The 19,767-nt window shown below is 32.8% G+C and overlaps 2 protein-coding genes and 1 long non-coding RNA gene across 3 annotated transcripts; 1 reads left to right on the forward strand and 2 right to left on the reverse strand.

The window, feature by feature from the left end:
* Window positions 1-1,637: 1,637 nt before the first annotated feature.
* Window positions 1,638-5,060, reverse strand: LOC130940056 (uncharacterized). The gene is made up of 3 exons (XM_057868104.1): window positions 4,185-5,060; window positions 3,335-3,494; window positions 1,638-2,176 (listed from the first exon to the last, which is right to left on the reverse strand). The coding sequence occupies exons 1-3, from the start codon at window positions 5,058-5,060 to the stop codon at window positions 1,638-1,640; spliced, it is 1,575 nt and encodes a 524-aa protein (XP_057724087.1).
* Window positions 5,061-6,646: 1,586 nt separating this feature from the next.
* Window positions 6,647-9,856, forward strand: LOC130940851 (uncharacterized). The gene is made up of 3 exons (XR_009070426.1): window positions 6,647-7,475; window positions 7,670-7,796; window positions 9,700-9,856. It is a non-coding gene; the product is annotated as an uncharacterized LOC130940851 (long non-coding RNA).
* LOC130940850 (probable leucine-rich repeat receptor-like serine/threonine-protein kinase At3g14840) lies at window positions 8,258-17,776 on the reverse strand. The gene is made up of 24 exons (XM_057869117.1): window positions 17,508-17,776; window positions 17,213-17,390; window positions 16,666-16,737; window positions 16,507-16,575; window positions 15,855-15,926; window positions 15,691-15,762; window positions 15,479-15,550; window positions 15,313-15,384; window positions 15,123-15,194; window positions 14,923-14,994; window positions 14,724-14,795; window positions 14,519-14,590; window positions 13,965-14,027; window positions 12,984-13,049; window positions 12,844-12,879; window positions 12,707-12,747; window positions 11,913-12,289; window positions 11,500-11,695; window positions 11,258-11,410; window positions 10,782-10,900; window positions 10,425-10,635; window positions 10,071-10,317; window positions 9,740-9,890; window positions 8,258-8,879 (listed from the first exon to the last, which is right to left on the reverse strand). Exons 1-24 carry the CDS (start codon window positions 17,656-17,658, stop codon window positions 8,511-8,513), a joined length of 3,075 nt encoding a protein of 1,024 aa, XP_057725100.1. The 5' UTR covers window positions 17,659-17,776; the 3' UTR covers window positions 8,258-8,510.
* Window positions 17,777-19,767: the final 1,991 nt, after the last annotated feature.

The raw sequence follows: 19,767 nt of genomic DNA on the forward strand, positions 1-19,767 counted from the left end.
TAACTGACAAATTTAAGTTAAGGCAAAATAAAATAAAATCAGAAATTCCTCCTTTAAGTTGATGATCAAAACTAGCATAAGGCTCATTTCATTAAACAAAACCTTTTTCTAATAAATCCAGAGGTGGTGTTACAGAAATATATTAGGCCACCATGGATTAATTAGTTTCAATTTTATACCCACAAAAATGTGCAGTACATCGTTTGAGCCTCACGAAACACAGAGGAAGTCATCATCTTCCTAGATTTGTCTCCTTGCGACTTGTGAGACAAAAACAACCAAAAAACTCTTTAAGTACAATAATTAATTCAAAAACTTGGCATCAACCATTCCTAGGGAAGTTCTCAGTTTACAAAACCTATCTTCACACGACGGTTTAGTGAAAATATCAGCCAATTGATCTTTTGATTTTATAAATTGAATATCAATTGTTCCCTTTGCACATGTTCTCTTATAGAATGAAACCGAACTTCAATGTGCTTAGTTTTTTAGCGTAAAATAGGATTTTTAGAAATATTTATGACACTTAAGTTGTCACAAAGCAAATGAATACTATTGACTTTCAGTTTGTAATGGACAAGCTGAGTTTTGAGCCAAATTAACTAAGAACAACAAGAGGAAGCTAAGATATATTCGGCCTTTGGTATTGACAAAGCAACAGTGGCTTGCTTTTTTCTTGACCAAACATTCAAAGATTATTTAAGGAAGCAACAGATTCCTAAAGTGTTTCTCCTATCCACTCGATCACCCGCAAAATTTGTATCACAATACCCGACTACACAGAATTCATTAGTTTTAGGATACCACAAACTAAGATCAAACGTGCCTTTGACATATCTAATGACCCGTTTTACATCAAAAAGATGTGTTCTTTAGGGTGAGATTGAAACCTAGAGCACACACCCACACTTTGAATAATGTCCAGTCCAGAGGAAGTTAGATACATAAGTAATCCGATCATTCCTCTATACCGAGTTTCATCAACATCTTTTCCATTTTCATCCTTGTCAAGTTTGGTATTAAAATGCATTGGAGCACTAATTGATTTGGAGTTTTCTAAGCCAAATTTCTTTACTAATTATATGGCATATTTATCTTGGTGTACAAAAATACCACTAGGAGTTTGTTTGATTTGTAATCCAAGGAAGAATGTGAGTTCTCCTATCATACTCATATCAAACTCACTAGTCATTAGTTTTTCAAATTTTTCACATAAGATTTCATTTGCCAATCCAAACACAATGTCATCCATATACACTTGGACAAGAATGAAATGATTATTGGACTCTTTAATAAAGAGAGTAGTATCTGTAGTACCCCTTTGAAAATTATTTTGTAACAAGAAAGAGCTAAGCCTTTCATACAAGTTCTTGGAGCTTGTCTCAAACCGTAAAGAGATTTTGAAAGTTTAAAAACATGGTTTGAAAACTCATTATTTTCAAAGCCAGGGGTTGGACTACGTACACTTCTCTATCAATAAAGCCATTTAAAAAAGCACAATTGACATCCATTTGAAAGAGTTTAAAACCTTTATGGGCAGCATAGGCAAGCAATAATCTTATTGCTTCCATTCTAGCCACCAGAGCAAATGACTCATCAAAGTCAATGCCGTCTTCTTGATCATACCCTTGGGCCACTTATCTAGCTTTATTTTGAACCACACTACCATCCTCACCCAATTTATTTCTAAAGATCCATTTGGTGCCGGTTACTTTTTTACCATTTGGGCAAGGCACAAGAGTCCAAACCTCATTCTTTTCGAATTGGACTAACACTTTTTTCATTGTATTAACCCATGATAGAACTTCAAGAGCTTCCTTTATATTTTGGAGCTCCATTTGTGATAATAGAGCAAATTTGTTAATTTCGACTCTCTTTCTATTTGAGGATCTAGTAGTGACTCCATGAGATAGATCTCTAATGATGAATTTATGTGGATAGTTTCTCAAGAACTTCCATTCTTTGGGCTTTTGAGAGGTGATTTTAGTTTGGTTTTGATTCAGTTCTACAGTGTTTACGGTTCCAGAATCTCCAACTTTAGTAGGAGACAAAACAGAATTGTCTCTTGTATTTTGATCTGCAGAGTCAGAGCTAGCATTTTTCACAGTGGGGACCGATTTATCTTTTTCTTGATCCTTTTGTGAGTTCAAATCATCTTCAGTTCTTGCATCTTCTTCTACAACAGTATTTGAAATGATGTTAGTATCACAAAATGAGACATGTACAGACTCCTTTATGATTCGATGTTCATTGAGATAAATTCTATATGCTTTACTAGTGGTTGAGTAACTAACAAAAGTACCCTCATAAGAATTTATTTGGATCAAATTTTTCAAGATTATCTTTAGTGTTCAATACAAAGCATTTGCATCCAAAAATATGAAAATACTTAAGATTAGGAGGTATTCCTTTTCAAAGCTCATAAGGTGTTTTCTTTAAACCTTTTTTAGTGATGGTTCTATTTAAAATGTAACAAGCTATGTTTACAGTATCTGTCCAAAGAAATTTTGGAACTTCATTTTCACAAAGCATTTCCCTAGCCATTTTTTGGAAACTTTTATTTCTCCTTTCAACAACCCCATTTTATTGGGGGGTTCTAGAACATGAGAAATTATGAGAAATTTCAAAATCATCACAAAAGGTTTTAAAATCTTGATTTTTAAACTCTTTTTCATGATCACTTCTTATGCAAACAATTTTCAAATCCTTTTCATTTTAGATCTTTTTGCAAAAAGTTGAAAAAGTAATTAAAGCATTATTTTTATGAGCCAAGAAAAAGACCCATCCATATCGAGAACAGTCATCAACCACTACTAAATCATAATATTTGCCTCCTAAGCTTTGAGTCCTAGTAGGACTAAAAAGATCAATGTATAGCATTTTCAATGGCCTTTTAGCAGAGATGTCATCCTTGGGCTTAAAAGAAGATTTAATTTGTTTGCCCAATTAACAAGCATCACAAGTGATGTCTTTGTCAAATTTGATTTTGGGAAGACCTCTAACCAAAATTTTCTTTACAAGTTTAGAGATTTGGAACATGCTTGCATGTCCTAATCTCTTATGCCATAGCCATTTTTCGGATTCTATAGAGGTAAAACATGCTACATTTTGTTCTTTTAGTTCCTCTAGAGTAAGTCCATACACATTGTTGCATCTTTTAGCTTCAAACAAAATTTCACCAGATTTTTCACACACAACCAAGTATATACCAATTTCTTGAAAATAACCAAATATCCTAAGTCACATAATTGGATAATACTTAGAAGATTGTATTTCAATCCATTGACTAGGAATACAATATTAATGAAAGATGAGAAATTTTTACCTAGTTTACCTATGGCCAAAATTTGACCTTTATCATTATCACCGAAAGTCACAAAGCCTCCATTGTATTTTTCAAGTTTGATGAAGAAAGTAAACTTTCCGGTCATATGCCTAGAGCATCTACTGTCCATGTACCACATGTCATCCTTCTTTTTGGATGCTAGATAAAACTGCATAAAGTTCTTAAGTAACTTTAGGTATCCAAATCTTTTCGGATCCTTTAATGTTAAACCATATTCTCTGACCAAGATTATTATATTTGCCAACTATTTTATAGATTTTTCATCAATTTCCCTTTTATGGATGAAACATTGAATAGGAAAAAAACCTTCTTTATTGCATATGTGACAAAAAAATTTTGGTTGCTGTTTTTTATGGAGATTTGGATTTTAAAATCTTGTGTCTTTAGAAGTGAAAGCTACATTTTCAAATTGTGAAATTTTGAAAATAGTTTTTAATTTTTCACAATAACCCAAACCAGCTTTTTCATAAAGAGGTCTTTGGCTAGACAATAATTTATTTAAATTTTCAGAACTTTGAACAAGCTTAGCTAGATCCTATTTTAGACTTTTAACCTCTTTATGCAACCTTTCATTTTCTTCAAAACAGTTTATATATGCAATCACTGAGTGCTATTTTTCACAACCTTTAAGTTCAGCCTTAAGCGATTTGTTTTCTTCAACAATATCAACTGTGATTTTGCCTTTCCTCAATTTATCTTTGAGAAGTGCATTTTCAACTTTTAAAATGTCATTTTCAGATTCAAGTTTATGATGCTAATGTAGAAAATTTCTCAATTTTCCAATGAGATGATCAACCATGAGATGAAGGTCTTCATTAGATGGTTCAATAAAAATTACCTCATCTGACTGATTGTGGTCGGCCATAAGGTAGGCTTGAGAGCTGTTGTCTGAATTTTCATCTTCATCTGAATCATTCTCCATATCTTTCCAAGAGGCCATAAGCCCATTTTTCTTGTCTTTTTCGGACTTGTCTTCTTTCTTCAATTTTGGATAGTCATATTTGTAGTGTCCTGCTTCTTTACAGTTGTGGCAGATGACCTTTCTTAGGTCCTTCTTCGGTTCTCGTGAACTGCTTTCCTTGCTTCTTCCTCTCAGTTTCATCATTCTCCTGAGTTTTCTAACAAAAAATACAAACTCATCATATGATAAATCATCACTAGATTCATCACCCAGAGACTCAATACATGATTTGGGAGCCACTCCTTTCTTTTTTGTATCATTTTTTAAGTGAGTGATTTCATAAACAAGTAATTTTCCTCTCAGTTCATCGTAAGCCATTTGACTAATATTACCACTCTCAGATATGACTATAACTTTGGTTTTCCACTCTTTTATTAGAATTTTTTGAACTTTTGTAATCCTCATAGCATCTAAGCCATTGATGATAATAGAAAATCTTTCGAACATATAATCAATGAATTCTCCTTCCTTCATAAAGAACATCTCATATTCTTTACACATCATGTCAATTCTTGTTTGCTTGACTTGAATAGTGCCTTCATGTGTGACTTGGAGCTTATTCCAGATCTCCTTTGCTATTTTGCACTTTGATACCTTTCTGTATTTCTTGAATCTGATTGCATAGTTTAGCACGTTGATAGCTTTGGCGTTGAGCTCTATCTTCTTTTTGTTTTCATCGTTCCAATCGGCTTCAATCTTGTGAATGACAACGCCGTTTGTGCCGGTTTTAGTTGGGACTTGAGGACCGTTCATGATGATTTTCCATATATTACAGTCTGTCGATTGAACAAAGATCTTCATTCTTTCTTTCTAATAGTTGTAGTTTTTTCCATTGAAGAATGAAGGTCTGTTGTTTGATTGACCTTCAGTCAAAGTGTATGCCACCACGTTGGAACTATTGTTGCTTGCTATCAAGATCTTTCTTTCAAGTTACAAACCTTTATCTCTTTGAAACCAAGCTCTAATACCAATTAATGGTAATCAGTGGTTAAAAAAAGGGGGTTTTAATCTTGGACCCCCTTTTAACTCTTCTTGTAACTTTATTCTCTGATGAGAAATACAAGAAAAATTTAGGTTTTGTCTCCTGACACAGGAAGAGCCAGAATGAAGTTGCGTAAAAGAACAATTATTGTGAGAAGTTGCTGGGTAGAGAAAACAGGAGACACTTTACTTTCTTCAAGCTTGTTGAATCTGGGCCGTGTATCTTTCCTTTGGCCCCAAGTTTGATTCTTGACTTTTGATGAGCCATTGAGCATCTTTGACTTCTCTGTCTTCATAGTTGTATGAAAGGTGCTTGAGACACAGAAATTTTTTTCACGGTTTCTCGTTGAAGTACAAATGAGGAAACCACCTTTTTGTGATCTTCTATTGCATTGAGATCCTCTCTTTGTTGTAGAATTTTAACTTTTCCTTCTTACTTGAAAATGGAATCTAGCTTTTCATTTTTCTTTATGCCCTAGCTTCAAATTTTTTCTCTTTTTTCTTTCTTGTTTCAGAGATTGATGTGATAAAAAAGAAAGGAAAGAAAGAGAAGAGAGAGTTTGTAGGTTCGGTGGAAGTGAAATAAGATTCAAATATATTTTAATTTGTTTACCTGATTGGACAACCCCTAATCCTAGGTACACAATACACCCACACACTCCTCACACACTTACCACATTTTTCTCCCTCCCTGATTGTAACCGGTCGGGTTTGAACTTGCGACCTTTGAGGTGAGGAAGGAGAGATATACCATGTGAGTTAAGGTTCATTGGCAACTTTGAATTTAAGTATGGAAAGAATAGAGTGAAACAGTTGAGTTTGATAGAACACCATAGTGTATAACTGTATGTGGGCTTATTTATGCTTAATAGACCAGTTTTATTTTTCTTAGGTCAAATGGATCAAATGACTTCTGCACACTAAACAAAATATATCACACAACCAATTTAATAATAATCCTAATAATATTTGGTCATCACTTTAATCATAATTTAGTTTTCAGTATTCAACGATAGTAATCGGAACTTGGATGATCGCTTGAATGCCTTCGTATTTGATTATCACACATTACAAATACAAACCTGATGCACCCTATATATTCATGTAAAATTAAAAAATAAATATTTAACTAATAGTTGGTTATCAAAAAAATTAACAGTACAGGTAATCTTAAAAACTTATTTCAAATAAAAGTACACAATTAAATCAAATTAATTATTAAAAATAATTTTCAAGAATTTTGAAAATGTTAGTGATAAAAAGTAGTTGTAGTTCATCGTTCGGAATGGTTATTCTTGATTAGCTAAGCAATGCTTTCAATGGAGAGATGATGTGAATTGGGATTGGGTGTGGAAATCTAATATTTCAGAAAAGGCCAAATTTCTCATTTGGCTTTATCTCGATGATGCTCTTCCGACTTAGATCTTTCGGCATATATAGGTGCAGTTTGGCAGTTAATGAGATTTCACGAAAGGGCGGAATCAGTTGCTCACACTACATTAGAGATCGTGGCAAAGCTAAGGTTGTATGGAATACTCTTGATCCTTCCTTATTGAGAAATGCTAGTTTAGATTTTTTTAGATGCCTGAATTCAAAAGGTTATGCGTGAGAACTGCTATCTTGTCGCTATTGGTTTGTGGTGGATTTGGCAGGATCGGTCATCGGTGCAATGATATTTTTGTTTCGGATGAGGCTTCGGCGGTCAACAAGGTGGGTTTTTTTACTAAGAAAATGACGCATGAATTTGAAAGCATTATGACGAAGAAAATGATCTTCGTGCCTGAGATGCAAAAGAAGATTTGGACCCTCCCTCGGTCAAACTTCTTCAAGTTGAATAGTGACACCAGTATTGGTCATGCCGGAACTATAGCAGGGTTTGGTTACGTTCTTAGTGATTCTGAAGGAACTTGGGTTAAAGGTTGCCTTAGGACGTTGCCAGAGTAGAGTGTTTTCAGATGTGAGTTTTTTGGTCTTTGAAAGGGTATGATTTTCTTCACATCCAGCAACTTATTGCTCAAACAAGAGGGAGACCTTGTGATGAAAATTCAAGAGCTTGTCATTAGCAATTGGGAAGTTTACTTTGATCTGGTGCATCATGAAGTTAATAGTATTGGTGATTACATGGCTAAGCGTGGAGCTCGAGGGTCACTTGATGTTGGCCACCGTGGAGAGTTCGGCGAGGAACAAGTAAGAGAACACAAAAAAAATATATTACATCCAACTCAAAACTTTAAAATAATAAATTAATGGGTCTCTCATTTTATAAACTCCTCACTCATTCTTATTTTTTTTATGCCATACTAATTTCATGCACTCCTCATTTTTTTTTGTCTTTCTTTTCCTTTGTCAAGTCATAAAAAAAATCTATGAATCAATTTCAGAATCTTCTCTGACAAACTCTCTGCATTTCTATATCCACACTCTCAGCTCACGAATGAAGGAAGCTGTAATTAGTAGATTCTACCATCACCATGAATTACAACAAAAATTCTTACAATGTTGTTCTCGGTATGTAACATTGTTTATATCTTGTAATAGCATACAAAATTGCATTTAAAATTTAAAGGTTTTCCTTCTCATGAATCAAAACATTATTTTCTAGATCTATATGGCTTACACAAACAACACACTAATTATATTAAGTATATACAAAAATCAATCATCAATCAATCATTGTGTATTGAAATACAAATTTGACTTCTCATAAATAATTTATTATGTTACGGTAAATAAGTTTGATCATTTATCTACTGTAAATTTGACTATTCTTCTATTATAGGTTTGATTATTCTAGTTACTAATTATTTAGTTGAGAAAATATATAAAATAATATGTATAAATACAGAAATTCATAGCGGTTGATTTTTAGTATATATGCATCATTTTTTCATATCTAACTTAATATGTGAGTGTGTTAACTTATCATCTACAAATGAACATCTCATCTCATTTACAAATGAACCTATAAATTATCTGAAAAAAATTGATTTAATCATGCTTAGAAAAATTACATAAAGCAATCATGGAGTAGTGGAAAATACAAGATGTTTATGAAGAAAAATTAAACAATTTCAATCTCAGTTCCTTTCTTCTATCTTGTTAGAACAGGGTTAACGTGTTGGTCACATTAGAGGGATACTAAAGGAAAATCATCAGCTGTAAACCAAACCATAGCAAAATGCATGTATATGTGACTGTGATGCAGATTAATTTATTCTTTAATTAATCTCTGGCATTCAAAAAAGAAGAATCAGTGTCAGTTACAATTGCACTAGTTTCACCAACTGAGATACTGTAGCTTGGAGTCTCACTTATCTCTCTCTCTCCCCTATGTTGTTGGTAATGTTGTCTCATCATCTCAAATTTCTTCTCATCCAATAAATCATTTGTGCCTGGCATAACATCTGGAACAACTGTGCTTCCTTCAAGCATGCTTACCACTGAAGCCATGGTAGGCCGGAGCACCGGAGAGGCATTGGTGCAGAGAAGAGCCACTTTGATCATCACCAATGCCTCCTCTTTGTTTAAGTCTTCACCCAACCTCCCATCAACAAGTTCCAATAGATTGCCTTTTTCTTTCAAGAGATTTGCCTGTTAAAGTAAAACTCAACAGTTTTTTATTCTAAATTCAGTCACCAAGTTGAAACAAACAAGCCATTCTTTTCCTCTCATTTTCCTTTTGGTACATCAAGTCCAATGAATTTACAGCAAATTTCATTTTATGTTTTAGTTTTGGTGCAAGAATGTTGCCATTTTATCAGTGAAGCAATACAAGCATCATAGTGAACAAGATTTTGTAATATTTGCCTGGATAGACACCAGAATTTCTAAAAGTATGAAACACTGATCACATATACATGGACAACTTCAATTTCAATAGAGTTTTTAGAATGCATAATAAATGCATATATGTTGCTGAAAGTTGAACAAGATTCGTTATACAGTTTCTAGACAACAAAATATTTTGCCATTCTAAATAGTCTCAAGGGCAATTAGATTAACATGAATGTTAGGCACTAAGGTTGCGTTTGTTTACAAGTATGGGACACTGCAAGACAAGGACACAGAGACATAAAATCGTATTTGGTAGATGAGATATAGACAAAGACATTGTGTTCAGAGACACTGAATTAGTGTATTTTGTGTCCATCCTGACAGAAAAAACACAGAGATACTAACAAGATTCACAACTTATTTTTCATTTTTTCTTTCATTATTCTTATTAATTTTTCATAATTATATTTTTTATTATTTTATTTTTCTTCTCAAATTTTTTGAATGAAAAAAATAAAAAAAATTAGACTTTCATAATTTGTTCTAACTTATTACCAAACCAAATATAAGAACACTAATTTTTGTGTTTATGTTTTTTATGTCTTATTCTCAATGTCTTGTTTTGTACTATTCTCAGAACTAAACATAGCCTAAGAAAGCATGAGAAAAGAAGTTACCCAATCAAGAAGAGAGAAGAATTCATCTGTGGGGTTGGTAAGCGTATTGCTCTTCCCACTAACTATTTCCAAAGCGACTATTCCAAAACTATAAACATCAGCTTTGTCCGTCAAATAACCATGCATCGCATACTCCGGAGCGATGTACCCACTGCGACATTGCAAATTCATCAATTACAGAAACCAGAGCACAATCATTTTTCATTTTAAATCCAAGACAAGTAGGCTAATCCAAAACTGATGAGGTATTGTTTTCTTTCCAGTTGAAACAAATGTATGAAATATAATTTGGAAAAGAACAATGTAAAACAATATGAAAAATAGAACTCACTAAGTTCCCGCTATTCTGGTGCTTATGTGTGTTTTGTTTTGTTCATCAAGCTTGGCCAAACCAAAATCTGATATCTTCGGGTTGAGATCTTTATCCAGCAACACATTGGTGGCTTTAATGTCCCTATGAACGATCTTCAATCTTGATTCTCCATGAAGGTAAGCCAAACCTTTAGCAATACCGACACAAATCCTCTGTCTTGTTTGCCAGTCTAATCTCAATTCAGTTTTCCTGTCATAATTTCCATCTGCAATAAATATTTAGTAGCATCTACTCATGAATATACTACCAATACAACATTAAAAAATTTTAAGAGAAAAAGCAGTGACACTTGAACTTAGGGAGAGAAATCACCGAATAAAGCATGTGCAAGGCTATTATTCTCCATGTATTCATATACAAGCAACAACTGATCCTCCTCCATACAAAATCCATAGAGTTTAACCAAGTAAGGGTGCCGCAAGGCAGAAATCATTCCAATCTCGTTTATAAACTCACGATTCCCTTGCACTGATTTATCGGAAAGTTGCTTAACTGCAATTCTTGTGCCATCTGATAGGACACCCTGCATTTTGTGGCATAGAATTAATGTTTTGAAAAGTTTTGGGGGGGGGGGGGGGGGGGGGGTGTGGGGGGAGCATTTGTCCAGTTACAGTGGATCTTCTTTCATCATGTTCAAGTAAAACTATTGGACAGTGTTTTAAAATCAACCTTGTACACAGGACCAAATCCTCCCTGTCCAATCTTGAAGGCTCTATCAAAGTTGTTTGTAGCTGCTCTTATTTGCCTTAATGTGAATATGGTAGTTTGTGAGTTTATGTCCTTGAGTTCTGCCATCAGAAGCAAACAAACATGTATAAGGAATGTTATGCATCGTTAATAATGTATATATGTTCGTAGATCTGACATTATCCTGGATAATAATGGCCTTATTGGATCCACCATCTCAATGCTGTTACTTTAACAAGCAAGATGATAAATAAAATTAATAGGTACATAACCAATTTATTGGAAACAATTTTAAATTCAGTGGAAGCAAAATTCTATTGTGTGTATGATACTCTTGAGTGTGCCGTTGGAAAGGTTGGTAATTATGATAACTATTAATGGATAATTCAAATAATATTTCTATGTATATCTAAATTATCCATTAATAATAACCAAAGTTTTTTATGGGTGATGATTACCTTTAGGCACTGAACTTTTTTGTCCAAAACAGTGCTTCCACCAAAGTATGCCAAAAATCAATATGATAATAATTGCTCCTGCAATAACAATGGCAACAATAGCGCCTACGGACAAGCCACCACCATTCACCGTAGGAGGAGGTGGTACAAAATCTGCTTTGTTACATGTAAGAACTTTAGATAAGATTAGATAATGGAGGAGATGGCACGAGAATAAGAAACTTTAAACAAGTACAGCCCACCTGGATCAACAGATATAGCTGATATAAGAGGACCGTATACTGATCCAAATGGAATAGTAGTTGTTCCTTTTCCAGCCCAATATAAGCGGATCTCCAAGGCTTTAGCAGTCACAACAGCAGTGAAATTTTTTATTACTGCCTTCCCAACACCCCCTGCTTCCTTTGCAATATTGAAATCCTTCAACACTAACTTTCTCTGCAACATTAAAATCCATATGCTTCATGATTAGTACGGCATTCAAATTCAAACTTCATGCCTTGATCTGGTTAGGAGAAAATGATTTATAATAATAAATCCTCCAATGAATTTAAATCTGGCATCATTAATTTTCTGAGACTAGTACTCTCTAAAGACATTTGTTGAATAATAAACATCACATTTCCAAAGGTATGAAAGTAATGCAACCATGCACCTGAATGTAGATGTCAAATACACGCCTTCCCAGACTGCTATATGTTTTATCATCTGTGAACATTATCTCCGCAAAATGAAGATTTACTGTGTAGTTTCCATTTCCGAGGCAAAATGCATAATAAGTCAGAGAAACGGGAGAAACACGTGCATCCCTATACAGTTGATCATTTTCCATTGCAAGTTTATTTGTAGTAGACCATGTGTAGTAGTCTGCACGACCACTGTCGAAGAAGTGACCGGTGGTAATGAGTGCCCAGTTTGTTCCTTCAGAGAGAAATCTTGCTGGTCCAGTCGTACCCGAATCATCATCATATGTCTTATTTCCATTAGAAACTACTTGCTTTCCACCACAATTTATATAGAGAGAGTACCAAGCTAGGACAAGCAGAAATCGGTGAGCAGCTACTAAGGGAATCAAGCAGCATTAGAAACTAAAAATAGAGAAAAGGTATTTATTAAAATGATTTATTTCTACTGTGTGTCTGTTGCTTCTTTTTATCTTCCCTTTTAGGAATGAATGCAATCTTAGTCTTGAGTTTGATCTTGAATGTTGTTAGCCCCAAAAGTTTAAGGTTTCATGTTTTGTTGCTGACAAGAACTTGATAACATCATTCTAAACTCAGCAATCATAGAACGTAGCACATTCTTCATGAAAGTATGGCAAAAAGTGAAAGGATAATCTCCATTTCTCCTTGTGCCTCAAACTTGAAAAATATATAAATACATTCAAAGCTAACATATTCCAATGTTTAAGCGACACTTAATTCTAAAGGAAATACTTGATAAACTTACTTTTAGTACAGCCAGTGTTTTGCAGACATGAAATATTTCCTCTGAAAGAATAATAAGAGGGAAGGGCACCAAAAAAATGTCAGAGCGTTTATAAGCATTGTAAATTCAATAATGAAGCATGGTGAGTATTAACTTACATGCTGTTGCCATTCACGGAGGATGCAAACAAGTTCCTGTGGAAAATGTTTTATGGCTAGGATTAGATATACTTCTAAAATTTTACACACATAAAGAAGAAAGAAGAAAGTTAAAAATGCATAAATGCATGGATTCTTACGTGCTTCCCTGTTGACAACCTGGTTCCTCTGACTTTCTTATGCTGAAGTTGTTAAATGAGAGATCTCTAAATAAAGTGAATGGGTTCAGAATCTAAGAAACAGCAATACATTATATTTATGTACTATATTTATTGACTTCATGGAACACTTATTGCTTAACAAAATCGTAACAATATCTGATAGACATCCATTCTAGCATCAATTCTTGTCTAACGCATTTTCTTAAGGTCATACAGAAATTTAAACCTATTTTTAAGGCTAAGTGATTTATTTCAACAACAATATATGTCACTAGCAAGACATAAGCTTAAGATGTGATAAGATTTATAGTACTCATGCACTACTTCCCCCATTTATTTACTACAAGTGTCACCAGTTTGATATCAAATTGGTATATCTTACATGAACCAATTGTTTATAATATAGAATTAATAGAATGGAAGGGAATATATATAAGGCTACTTTTTTACTTGTATAGGTGGAGCACCAAAAATCTTGAAAATATTTCTTTCAAAGTGCTTCAGTTGCTCTGATAACACAACCCTAGACCATATTATGATGAACCAAAAGCATAGTATGGCATGTTACCAAAAAGTTGCCTTCCTTCTTCATATTCCAAAAAAGATGCTTTATACTTTATACTAAACAGAGAGGGGGAGGGAAAATAAACCGAGCATATATGGAAGTGCAATGAATGGTTCAAGCTTGTGGAGATACTCTCAAAATTTATGTATTTTGAAATTTGATAAATGCCAAAGTGGTGTCTTTGTCCAATAAACAGAGCTGAGTTAAAATCTTGAGGATATAAAGCACAATCATATCAGCTAAGAGTTCCCAAATATGTAAAATAAAAAATTCATATTCACTCAAAGGAGAAAAGGAACAATAACTAGTGTAAGGGAAATATTTAACAAGACAAAAATAAAAATGATAAAATTTAATTCAAGGAATAGTGTACTAGCATTTGGAAGACAACTTACACAAAATCAGGTTTAGATATCCAATCGGGCAGTGGTCCAGTTAGACGGTTCCTAGTTAAAAATCTATCAAAACCAAAATAAAGATGTCAGTTCATAGAGTTTAGAATTGTTGATGAACTAGAACATCAATAAATAAGCTTATCCAATTAATTTTTACAGTCCCCGAGGTCTCTTCTATTGCCTTAATCAATTCCACTTCACCAATATCATTTTTAATGCAGTCACAAACATGAATCAATGACCCAAATGGCAGTTCTTCTATGAAACTAAAAACATACTGGTAAATGCTACACAAATTCCAGTGATACTTTTTCATGTTATTTCAAATGATTGGATCATATTATTAGCAGAAAGACAAATAAGATACAATCTTATTTGAACAAGATAGTACTCAATACTTTCAATGACACAGTCCTACTTTCCAAGGGAAGCAATGCAGCTAGATCTATCTGAAAATTGTACTTCCGAATTAAATGGAATAGCAGCACCAAGCTAAAGAAGACCTTTTCCCCATTTAGGTGTATTCCTATAATAAAACAAGGACGGCGTCTTACAGCATGTCCATTTTCTGTAGTTCAGCAAAGCTGCTCGGAATCTGCCCACTTAATTTGTTGTAGCTGAGATCTCTGATAATGAAATTATATCAACAATGTTATAAAACAGAAACCAAAGATGGTTCTTAATTCTATAAGCTGCAAAAGAAGAAAGATGTTGCAGTTCTTCACCATATTAATGAGAAAAAAATCAATCAATACTTACAGAACTTTCAAATTAGTCAAGTTCCCAAGATTTTCAGGCATTGCTCCAATAATATTGCAACTCCTCAACATTCTGGGAAACATATAATACTTCTCTTATTTACAAAAGCAACGAGATACGATTATCGCTTCTTAATTTAAATAGCTGAATAATTTTCCATGGAAAGAAATTGACTCACACAGTGAAATATAGTACTCACAGTGTCTGCAAATTTGTGATTCTATCAAGTTGGGGAAAAGGTGAATCGGATCCATTCAAGTCACTAATTCTCCTGCATATATCATTCTAAACATGGTCAGAAAAGCTTTGTTGTTGTTTGTTTTTCTTTTTTCTTTTTTTTTTTTTTCTTAAAATGAACTTGCTTTCAAAAGCCGGCAAAAATAAACCACTTATACTTACAAGTCAGTAAGGTTCTTCATAAGTGAAATTCCTGAAGGAATTGGCCCACTGAAGCCACTACCCTGGATTACCCTATATTATTTTAAAGGAAAATGAAAAACAACATTGACTCATGAAAAGTTGACAATAATGAATAAAACAATAGAAAAGCAGTTGACGATCACAAAGCAAAAGGGAAAAATTATCTCACATTGTCTCAACACTTCTCCAGTTCTGAATAAAATTGGGTATTGATCCAGAGAATTGATTATCACCTAGTCGACTGCATTACAAGATGGTTAAAAACTTAAAATTAAATACTAGAATAAAATACAGCCTGAAACAAAATAGGTAGAAGAAAAAAGAAGGAAGCTCACATGTTCTTCAGTGTAGTGAGGTTAGCAAATGATGCAGGCAACTCTCCAGTGAAATTATTGGAAGTAAGAAGTCTAGAACCAATCAATCAAAGAACAAACCATATATTTAAAACTTTAGAAGTAGAAACCAATCAGTAAAATAAATAATAAAATGGTAATGGTAACACATTGATTTTCTGAAATAATAATAATAACAATTGTAAAGGGCTTACAGTGTTTCAATTTGGGGAAGGCTCCCAAGCTCCGTAGGTAGATTTCCAGATAATTGATTGAACTCCAGGACCCTATCCACTAAACTTTAAGTTGCTCCCAACAATTTCCATTGGAATAAAAAAAAGGAAAACAGAAATGCTATGTTGGAAAACCAGAAACTTACAAACTTTTGAGAGTTGTTATATTTCCTAGTTCCTTTGGGATTGAACCTGTTACACGATTTCCATAAAGAGAACTGGCAAAAGGGAACATTAATATTTAATATTAGAATCATGTTTCATAAGAAAAGCAAAAGACAGTTAACAACTTAAAACTAAAACAACATGCACATGAAAATGATGAAATGAAGAAATTATTAGATTTACACCCTCTTAGTGTCCTGTAAAATTCTACTAACTCATTTCAATATTTGACAAAGTTTAGGTCATAAGCTAACTAGTAGTAGACATTATCATGAATCATGAACCAAGATTGAAATGTCAAGCACTGAATGGAATTAATATAACCGTATCTGATGGGCTAAGAGAGTGAAACATTTCACACTAAAAATATCTATAATCATATGCTCTACACAGACCATGCTACGATGCATGGGATTGAACTTGGCAGATCATGCATCAAGGTAATCCAGTGGTATAAATTTGCATCCTGCACCTTAACGCAAAATCACTCTCACACTATTCAATACCTTAGTGCACAATGCACCAACTTCAACTTGGTGCATCTTAAGACATTTTCATCTTCCTCATACAAGGAAGAAAAATATGAGAGACCAAATTAAAGGAATGAGAAAGAGAGAGAGAGAAAGAAATTACATGTTGACAAGATTCAAGGAACTCCATTGCTTTGGAATTGTGCCGTTAAGGTAGTTGAGGGTGAGATCACTATAACAAACAGTGAAAACCAAGTAAGTGAGAGCAAAGATAGTGATGAAATTTGAAAAGAGAAACAGAAAATGTGAGTGTGGAACTAACATTTCTTGTAGGTAAGGCAACCTTGCAAGCTGCGGCGGAAGAGTACCAGAAAGATTTTGTGATTTCAGAACTCTGTATAGGCCATATATTTTTTCATCAACTGCCATACTCGCATGTCTCATCACACTTGTTAACGTATTTATTTTTGAAAAGGATTTTTTTTTATTGATTTTATACATTGAGAATGTAAAATAACAAACCATAATACTAAATTTCAAGAGACGGACAATTTATTATGCATAATTCTGTTTGATAGCTATCATGTTGGGTGGCTACTTCATATGAGGTAGCATCTGTCTAAACTTCCATTGGGCTGCATAACAATTTTTAGGGTTTAGGATAATTTATTTGGAGTTTTGTTTTCTAAAATAAAATTTTTTATGATACACTTATGATATTTAGCTATAGAAACTATTTTTACCTATGTGACTCTACCTAACAAGTTTTACATTGCTAACGACTAGAATTTAAATTCAAAATATTTTACCTAATTATTTAACACTAGAAGCGAAATATTGTTGAATGTGGATCTAGAAACAACGCTTACATGCTAACTACATGGCAGAGAGTGTGATTAGAGAAAGAACAGTCACAAGTTACTGCATTTAGTTCTGAATAAGATTTTGAAGCAGGGGAAGTCCAATTCCGTTCTCCGCTACATGGATCTACGGTGAAGTCCCAATCCTTCTTCCCAAGCGTGTTCCCAATCTCTTTGAGAACTTCCACTGAGTTCATAATATCAATTTTATAATAATTAAGAAGCAAATCAAAGTCACCATTGTTCGTGTGAAACTTAAATAATATACATGAAAATAAAAGATATATATACATTTGTTAATTACCTTCCTGTTGTTTTAGGGTGGCTCCAGAAACTAATGGTGATGCAAGGAAGAGGGAGAGAAAGAAGATATTTATGAGTTTCATGCTTTGAAGTTTGAAGTGTGTGCAAAATTTGCAGGGACTTGAAAGTAAAAAAGTTAGGCAATTAAGCATAGAAATGTGCAAAACAGCAAATGGTTTACGGTTCTACTAGCAAATTGGAACACAACACAACACATGCTCCTGCACAAGAAGCTCATTATACTAATAATATATATTATCAATCATGCTAGACTAGGTGTTCATAAAAAAATTAGTTGTTAAATTATTTATATAAAATGTATATTAAAATATAAAATATATATTAGAGAAGGACTAGAGCAGGAACTTTTTCTGTGTCCACACCATCCTTAAGCTGTGTTTGACTCTTTGACTACTGTTCGTTTCTTTCAGAAAACGAATGCACAAATATACAGATGCTTGTAAACACAAACAATATAGATGTAGGTAAATATATGTAATTGAGCAATGTTAGGGGCAGTAATATTTGTGATTGGTAGTTATCAACTAGCTATTAATGATGATTTGATGGTGTGAGATTTCATCCAATGACTCACCTTTCTCTGGTGGTTACATGATGACCAAAATGCAATAAAATTGCTAATTCCCTATACTTTTCCTATGTTAATTTATTTAGTTGTTAAGTTAGTAATAAAAAAATATAAATTTATTTGTCATTGAAAATCAAATTTTATTTCTAATAAAAAAAAAATTATTGGTGATAAAGATAATGACCATAAAAAATAAAATTTTAAGAATTATAAAAAAACAATTTTAGTAATAATTTGTATATCTCATGTTTAATATTTACTTAACTTTTTAACAGGACAACAAATACAATATTATATTTCAGTAAATAAATAATAGACGTATATTACTGGATTTATATCTTTGATATAGAAATAAATATTATTATTTTTATAATGTCATTTATTTTTTTATAAACTCATACAAATATACAATGAAAAAAAAATCATGTGTAGATTGGCATTATGAAAAATAGAAGTACATTGTCATTTTTTCTCTAATAAATATAAATAACAATCAAACATAACACAAATATCAAGTAAAATATTTAAATATTGTATATCTATGAGGTCATTTCACTTGAGATTTTTTTAATTAAAATAATTTTTTTAAAAATTGAAAATTTCATGTAAAGTTACATGAATAATTATATATTATGTACATGATATAATACTGGAAGAGTTTTAAGTGTATTAAAAATACTGGTAGTTATTTTAACTGTTAAACTAAATTATAAAAAATATATATAATATATATTAATTAAAATTAACAGTTAAAATAATTAGAACACCGATATTTTCGGTATACTTAAAATTTTTCCTATAATAATTTGGTTGTATACAATTACAAAGAGTTAGCAGACATTATTGAATCGGGGCACTATTAAATCTGGTTTATGGCCTCAGTCCACGCGTGAGTTTACCGTTTACGGATGTGGTCCAGCCGCCCAGGGCTAGAACATTGAAAAGCGAATAATGGGTGCAGTTAATTTGATCTCGAGTTTAAGAATAAAGGACCTTTTTGAGAAAGAAAATTGGAAAAGTAGGAGCAAGACTTTAAAATTATATTGTATTTATTTAATTTTGATGCATTGACTGTCGTGCAATTATATCTGTCTTTTAAGATGATCTATATTTTCTGCCAAAAATAATCTTTAAGAAAAACTGAATTTTGTTTTTCAAAATTGAGTGTTTTATAATCAATAATAATTTACTGGTAGCAATATATAATAAAAAAATGAAAAGAGTTACAATGCTGTACTTTAATATGCAAAGCCACAAGCTTACATTTACAAATATGGCAATGACAGTAAAAACTTACTAATGATATATGGCAATAATTTGCCAGCTTGTTATCATCAATTTCAGTGGAAAAGTCTTTAATTGACCCTTCTATTCTATGGGCATGGATAAGACATCCTGCGTTGTCCGAGTAAATTCCGGAACCTCTATGATTTGATTTACAATATGACTTTGAAGGTTGAAAAAATTTAGGGTATAATACATTTTTCATTCTCGTCTGGCTAAATACCTTTTTTAGCCCGTGACCATTTTTTCGTGAAATTATGCTATACATTCAAATATTTTTTAATCTAAGTTTTATTTAAATAGATCCAACATCAACAAAAATCATTCTTATTAAAAGAGCGTTAATACACGCGCTTTATCTTCTCCTCTCTCTCGCTTCTTCTTCTTC

This window comes from Arachis stenosperma, chromosome 7 (assembly GCF_014773155.1).
Source record: "Arachis stenosperma cultivar V10309 chromosome 7, arast.V10309.gnm1.PFL2, whole genome shotgun sequence".
NCBI classification, from domain to species: domain Eukaryota; kingdom Viridiplantae; phylum Streptophyta; class Magnoliopsida; order Fabales; family Fabaceae; genus Arachis; species Arachis stenosperma.

Excerpts from the sequence above, each read along its gene's own strand:
- LOC130940056 (XM_057868104.1), bottom strand. The coding sequence starts at position 5,060 with ATGAACGGTCCTCAAGTCCCAACTAAAACCGGCACAAACGGCGTTGTC. Across the intron at positions 3,495-4,184 it reads ACCACAATCAGTCAGATGAG|TTTTATCTAGCATCCAAAAA; the intron begins GTAATTTTTATT and ends AACTTTATGCAG. Across the intron at positions 2,177-3,334 it reads AGGTCAAATTTTGGCCATAG|AAGAAGATGCAAGAACTGAA; the intron begins GTAAACTAGGTA and ends ATACTGTTGTAG.
- LOC130940850 (XM_057869117.1), bottom strand. The coding sequence starts at position 17,658 with ATGCTTAATTGCCTAACTTTTTTACTTTCAAGTCCCTGCAAATTTTGC. Across the intron at positions 17,391-17,507 it reads CACCCTAAAACAACAGGAAG|TGGAAGTTCTCAAAGAGATT; the intron begins GTAATTAACAAA and ends TTATGAACTCAG. Across the intron at positions 15,927-16,506 it reads TCCTTGAATCTTGTCAACAT|TTCTCTTTATGGAAATCGTG; the intron begins GTAATTTCTTTC and ends CCCTTTTGCCAG.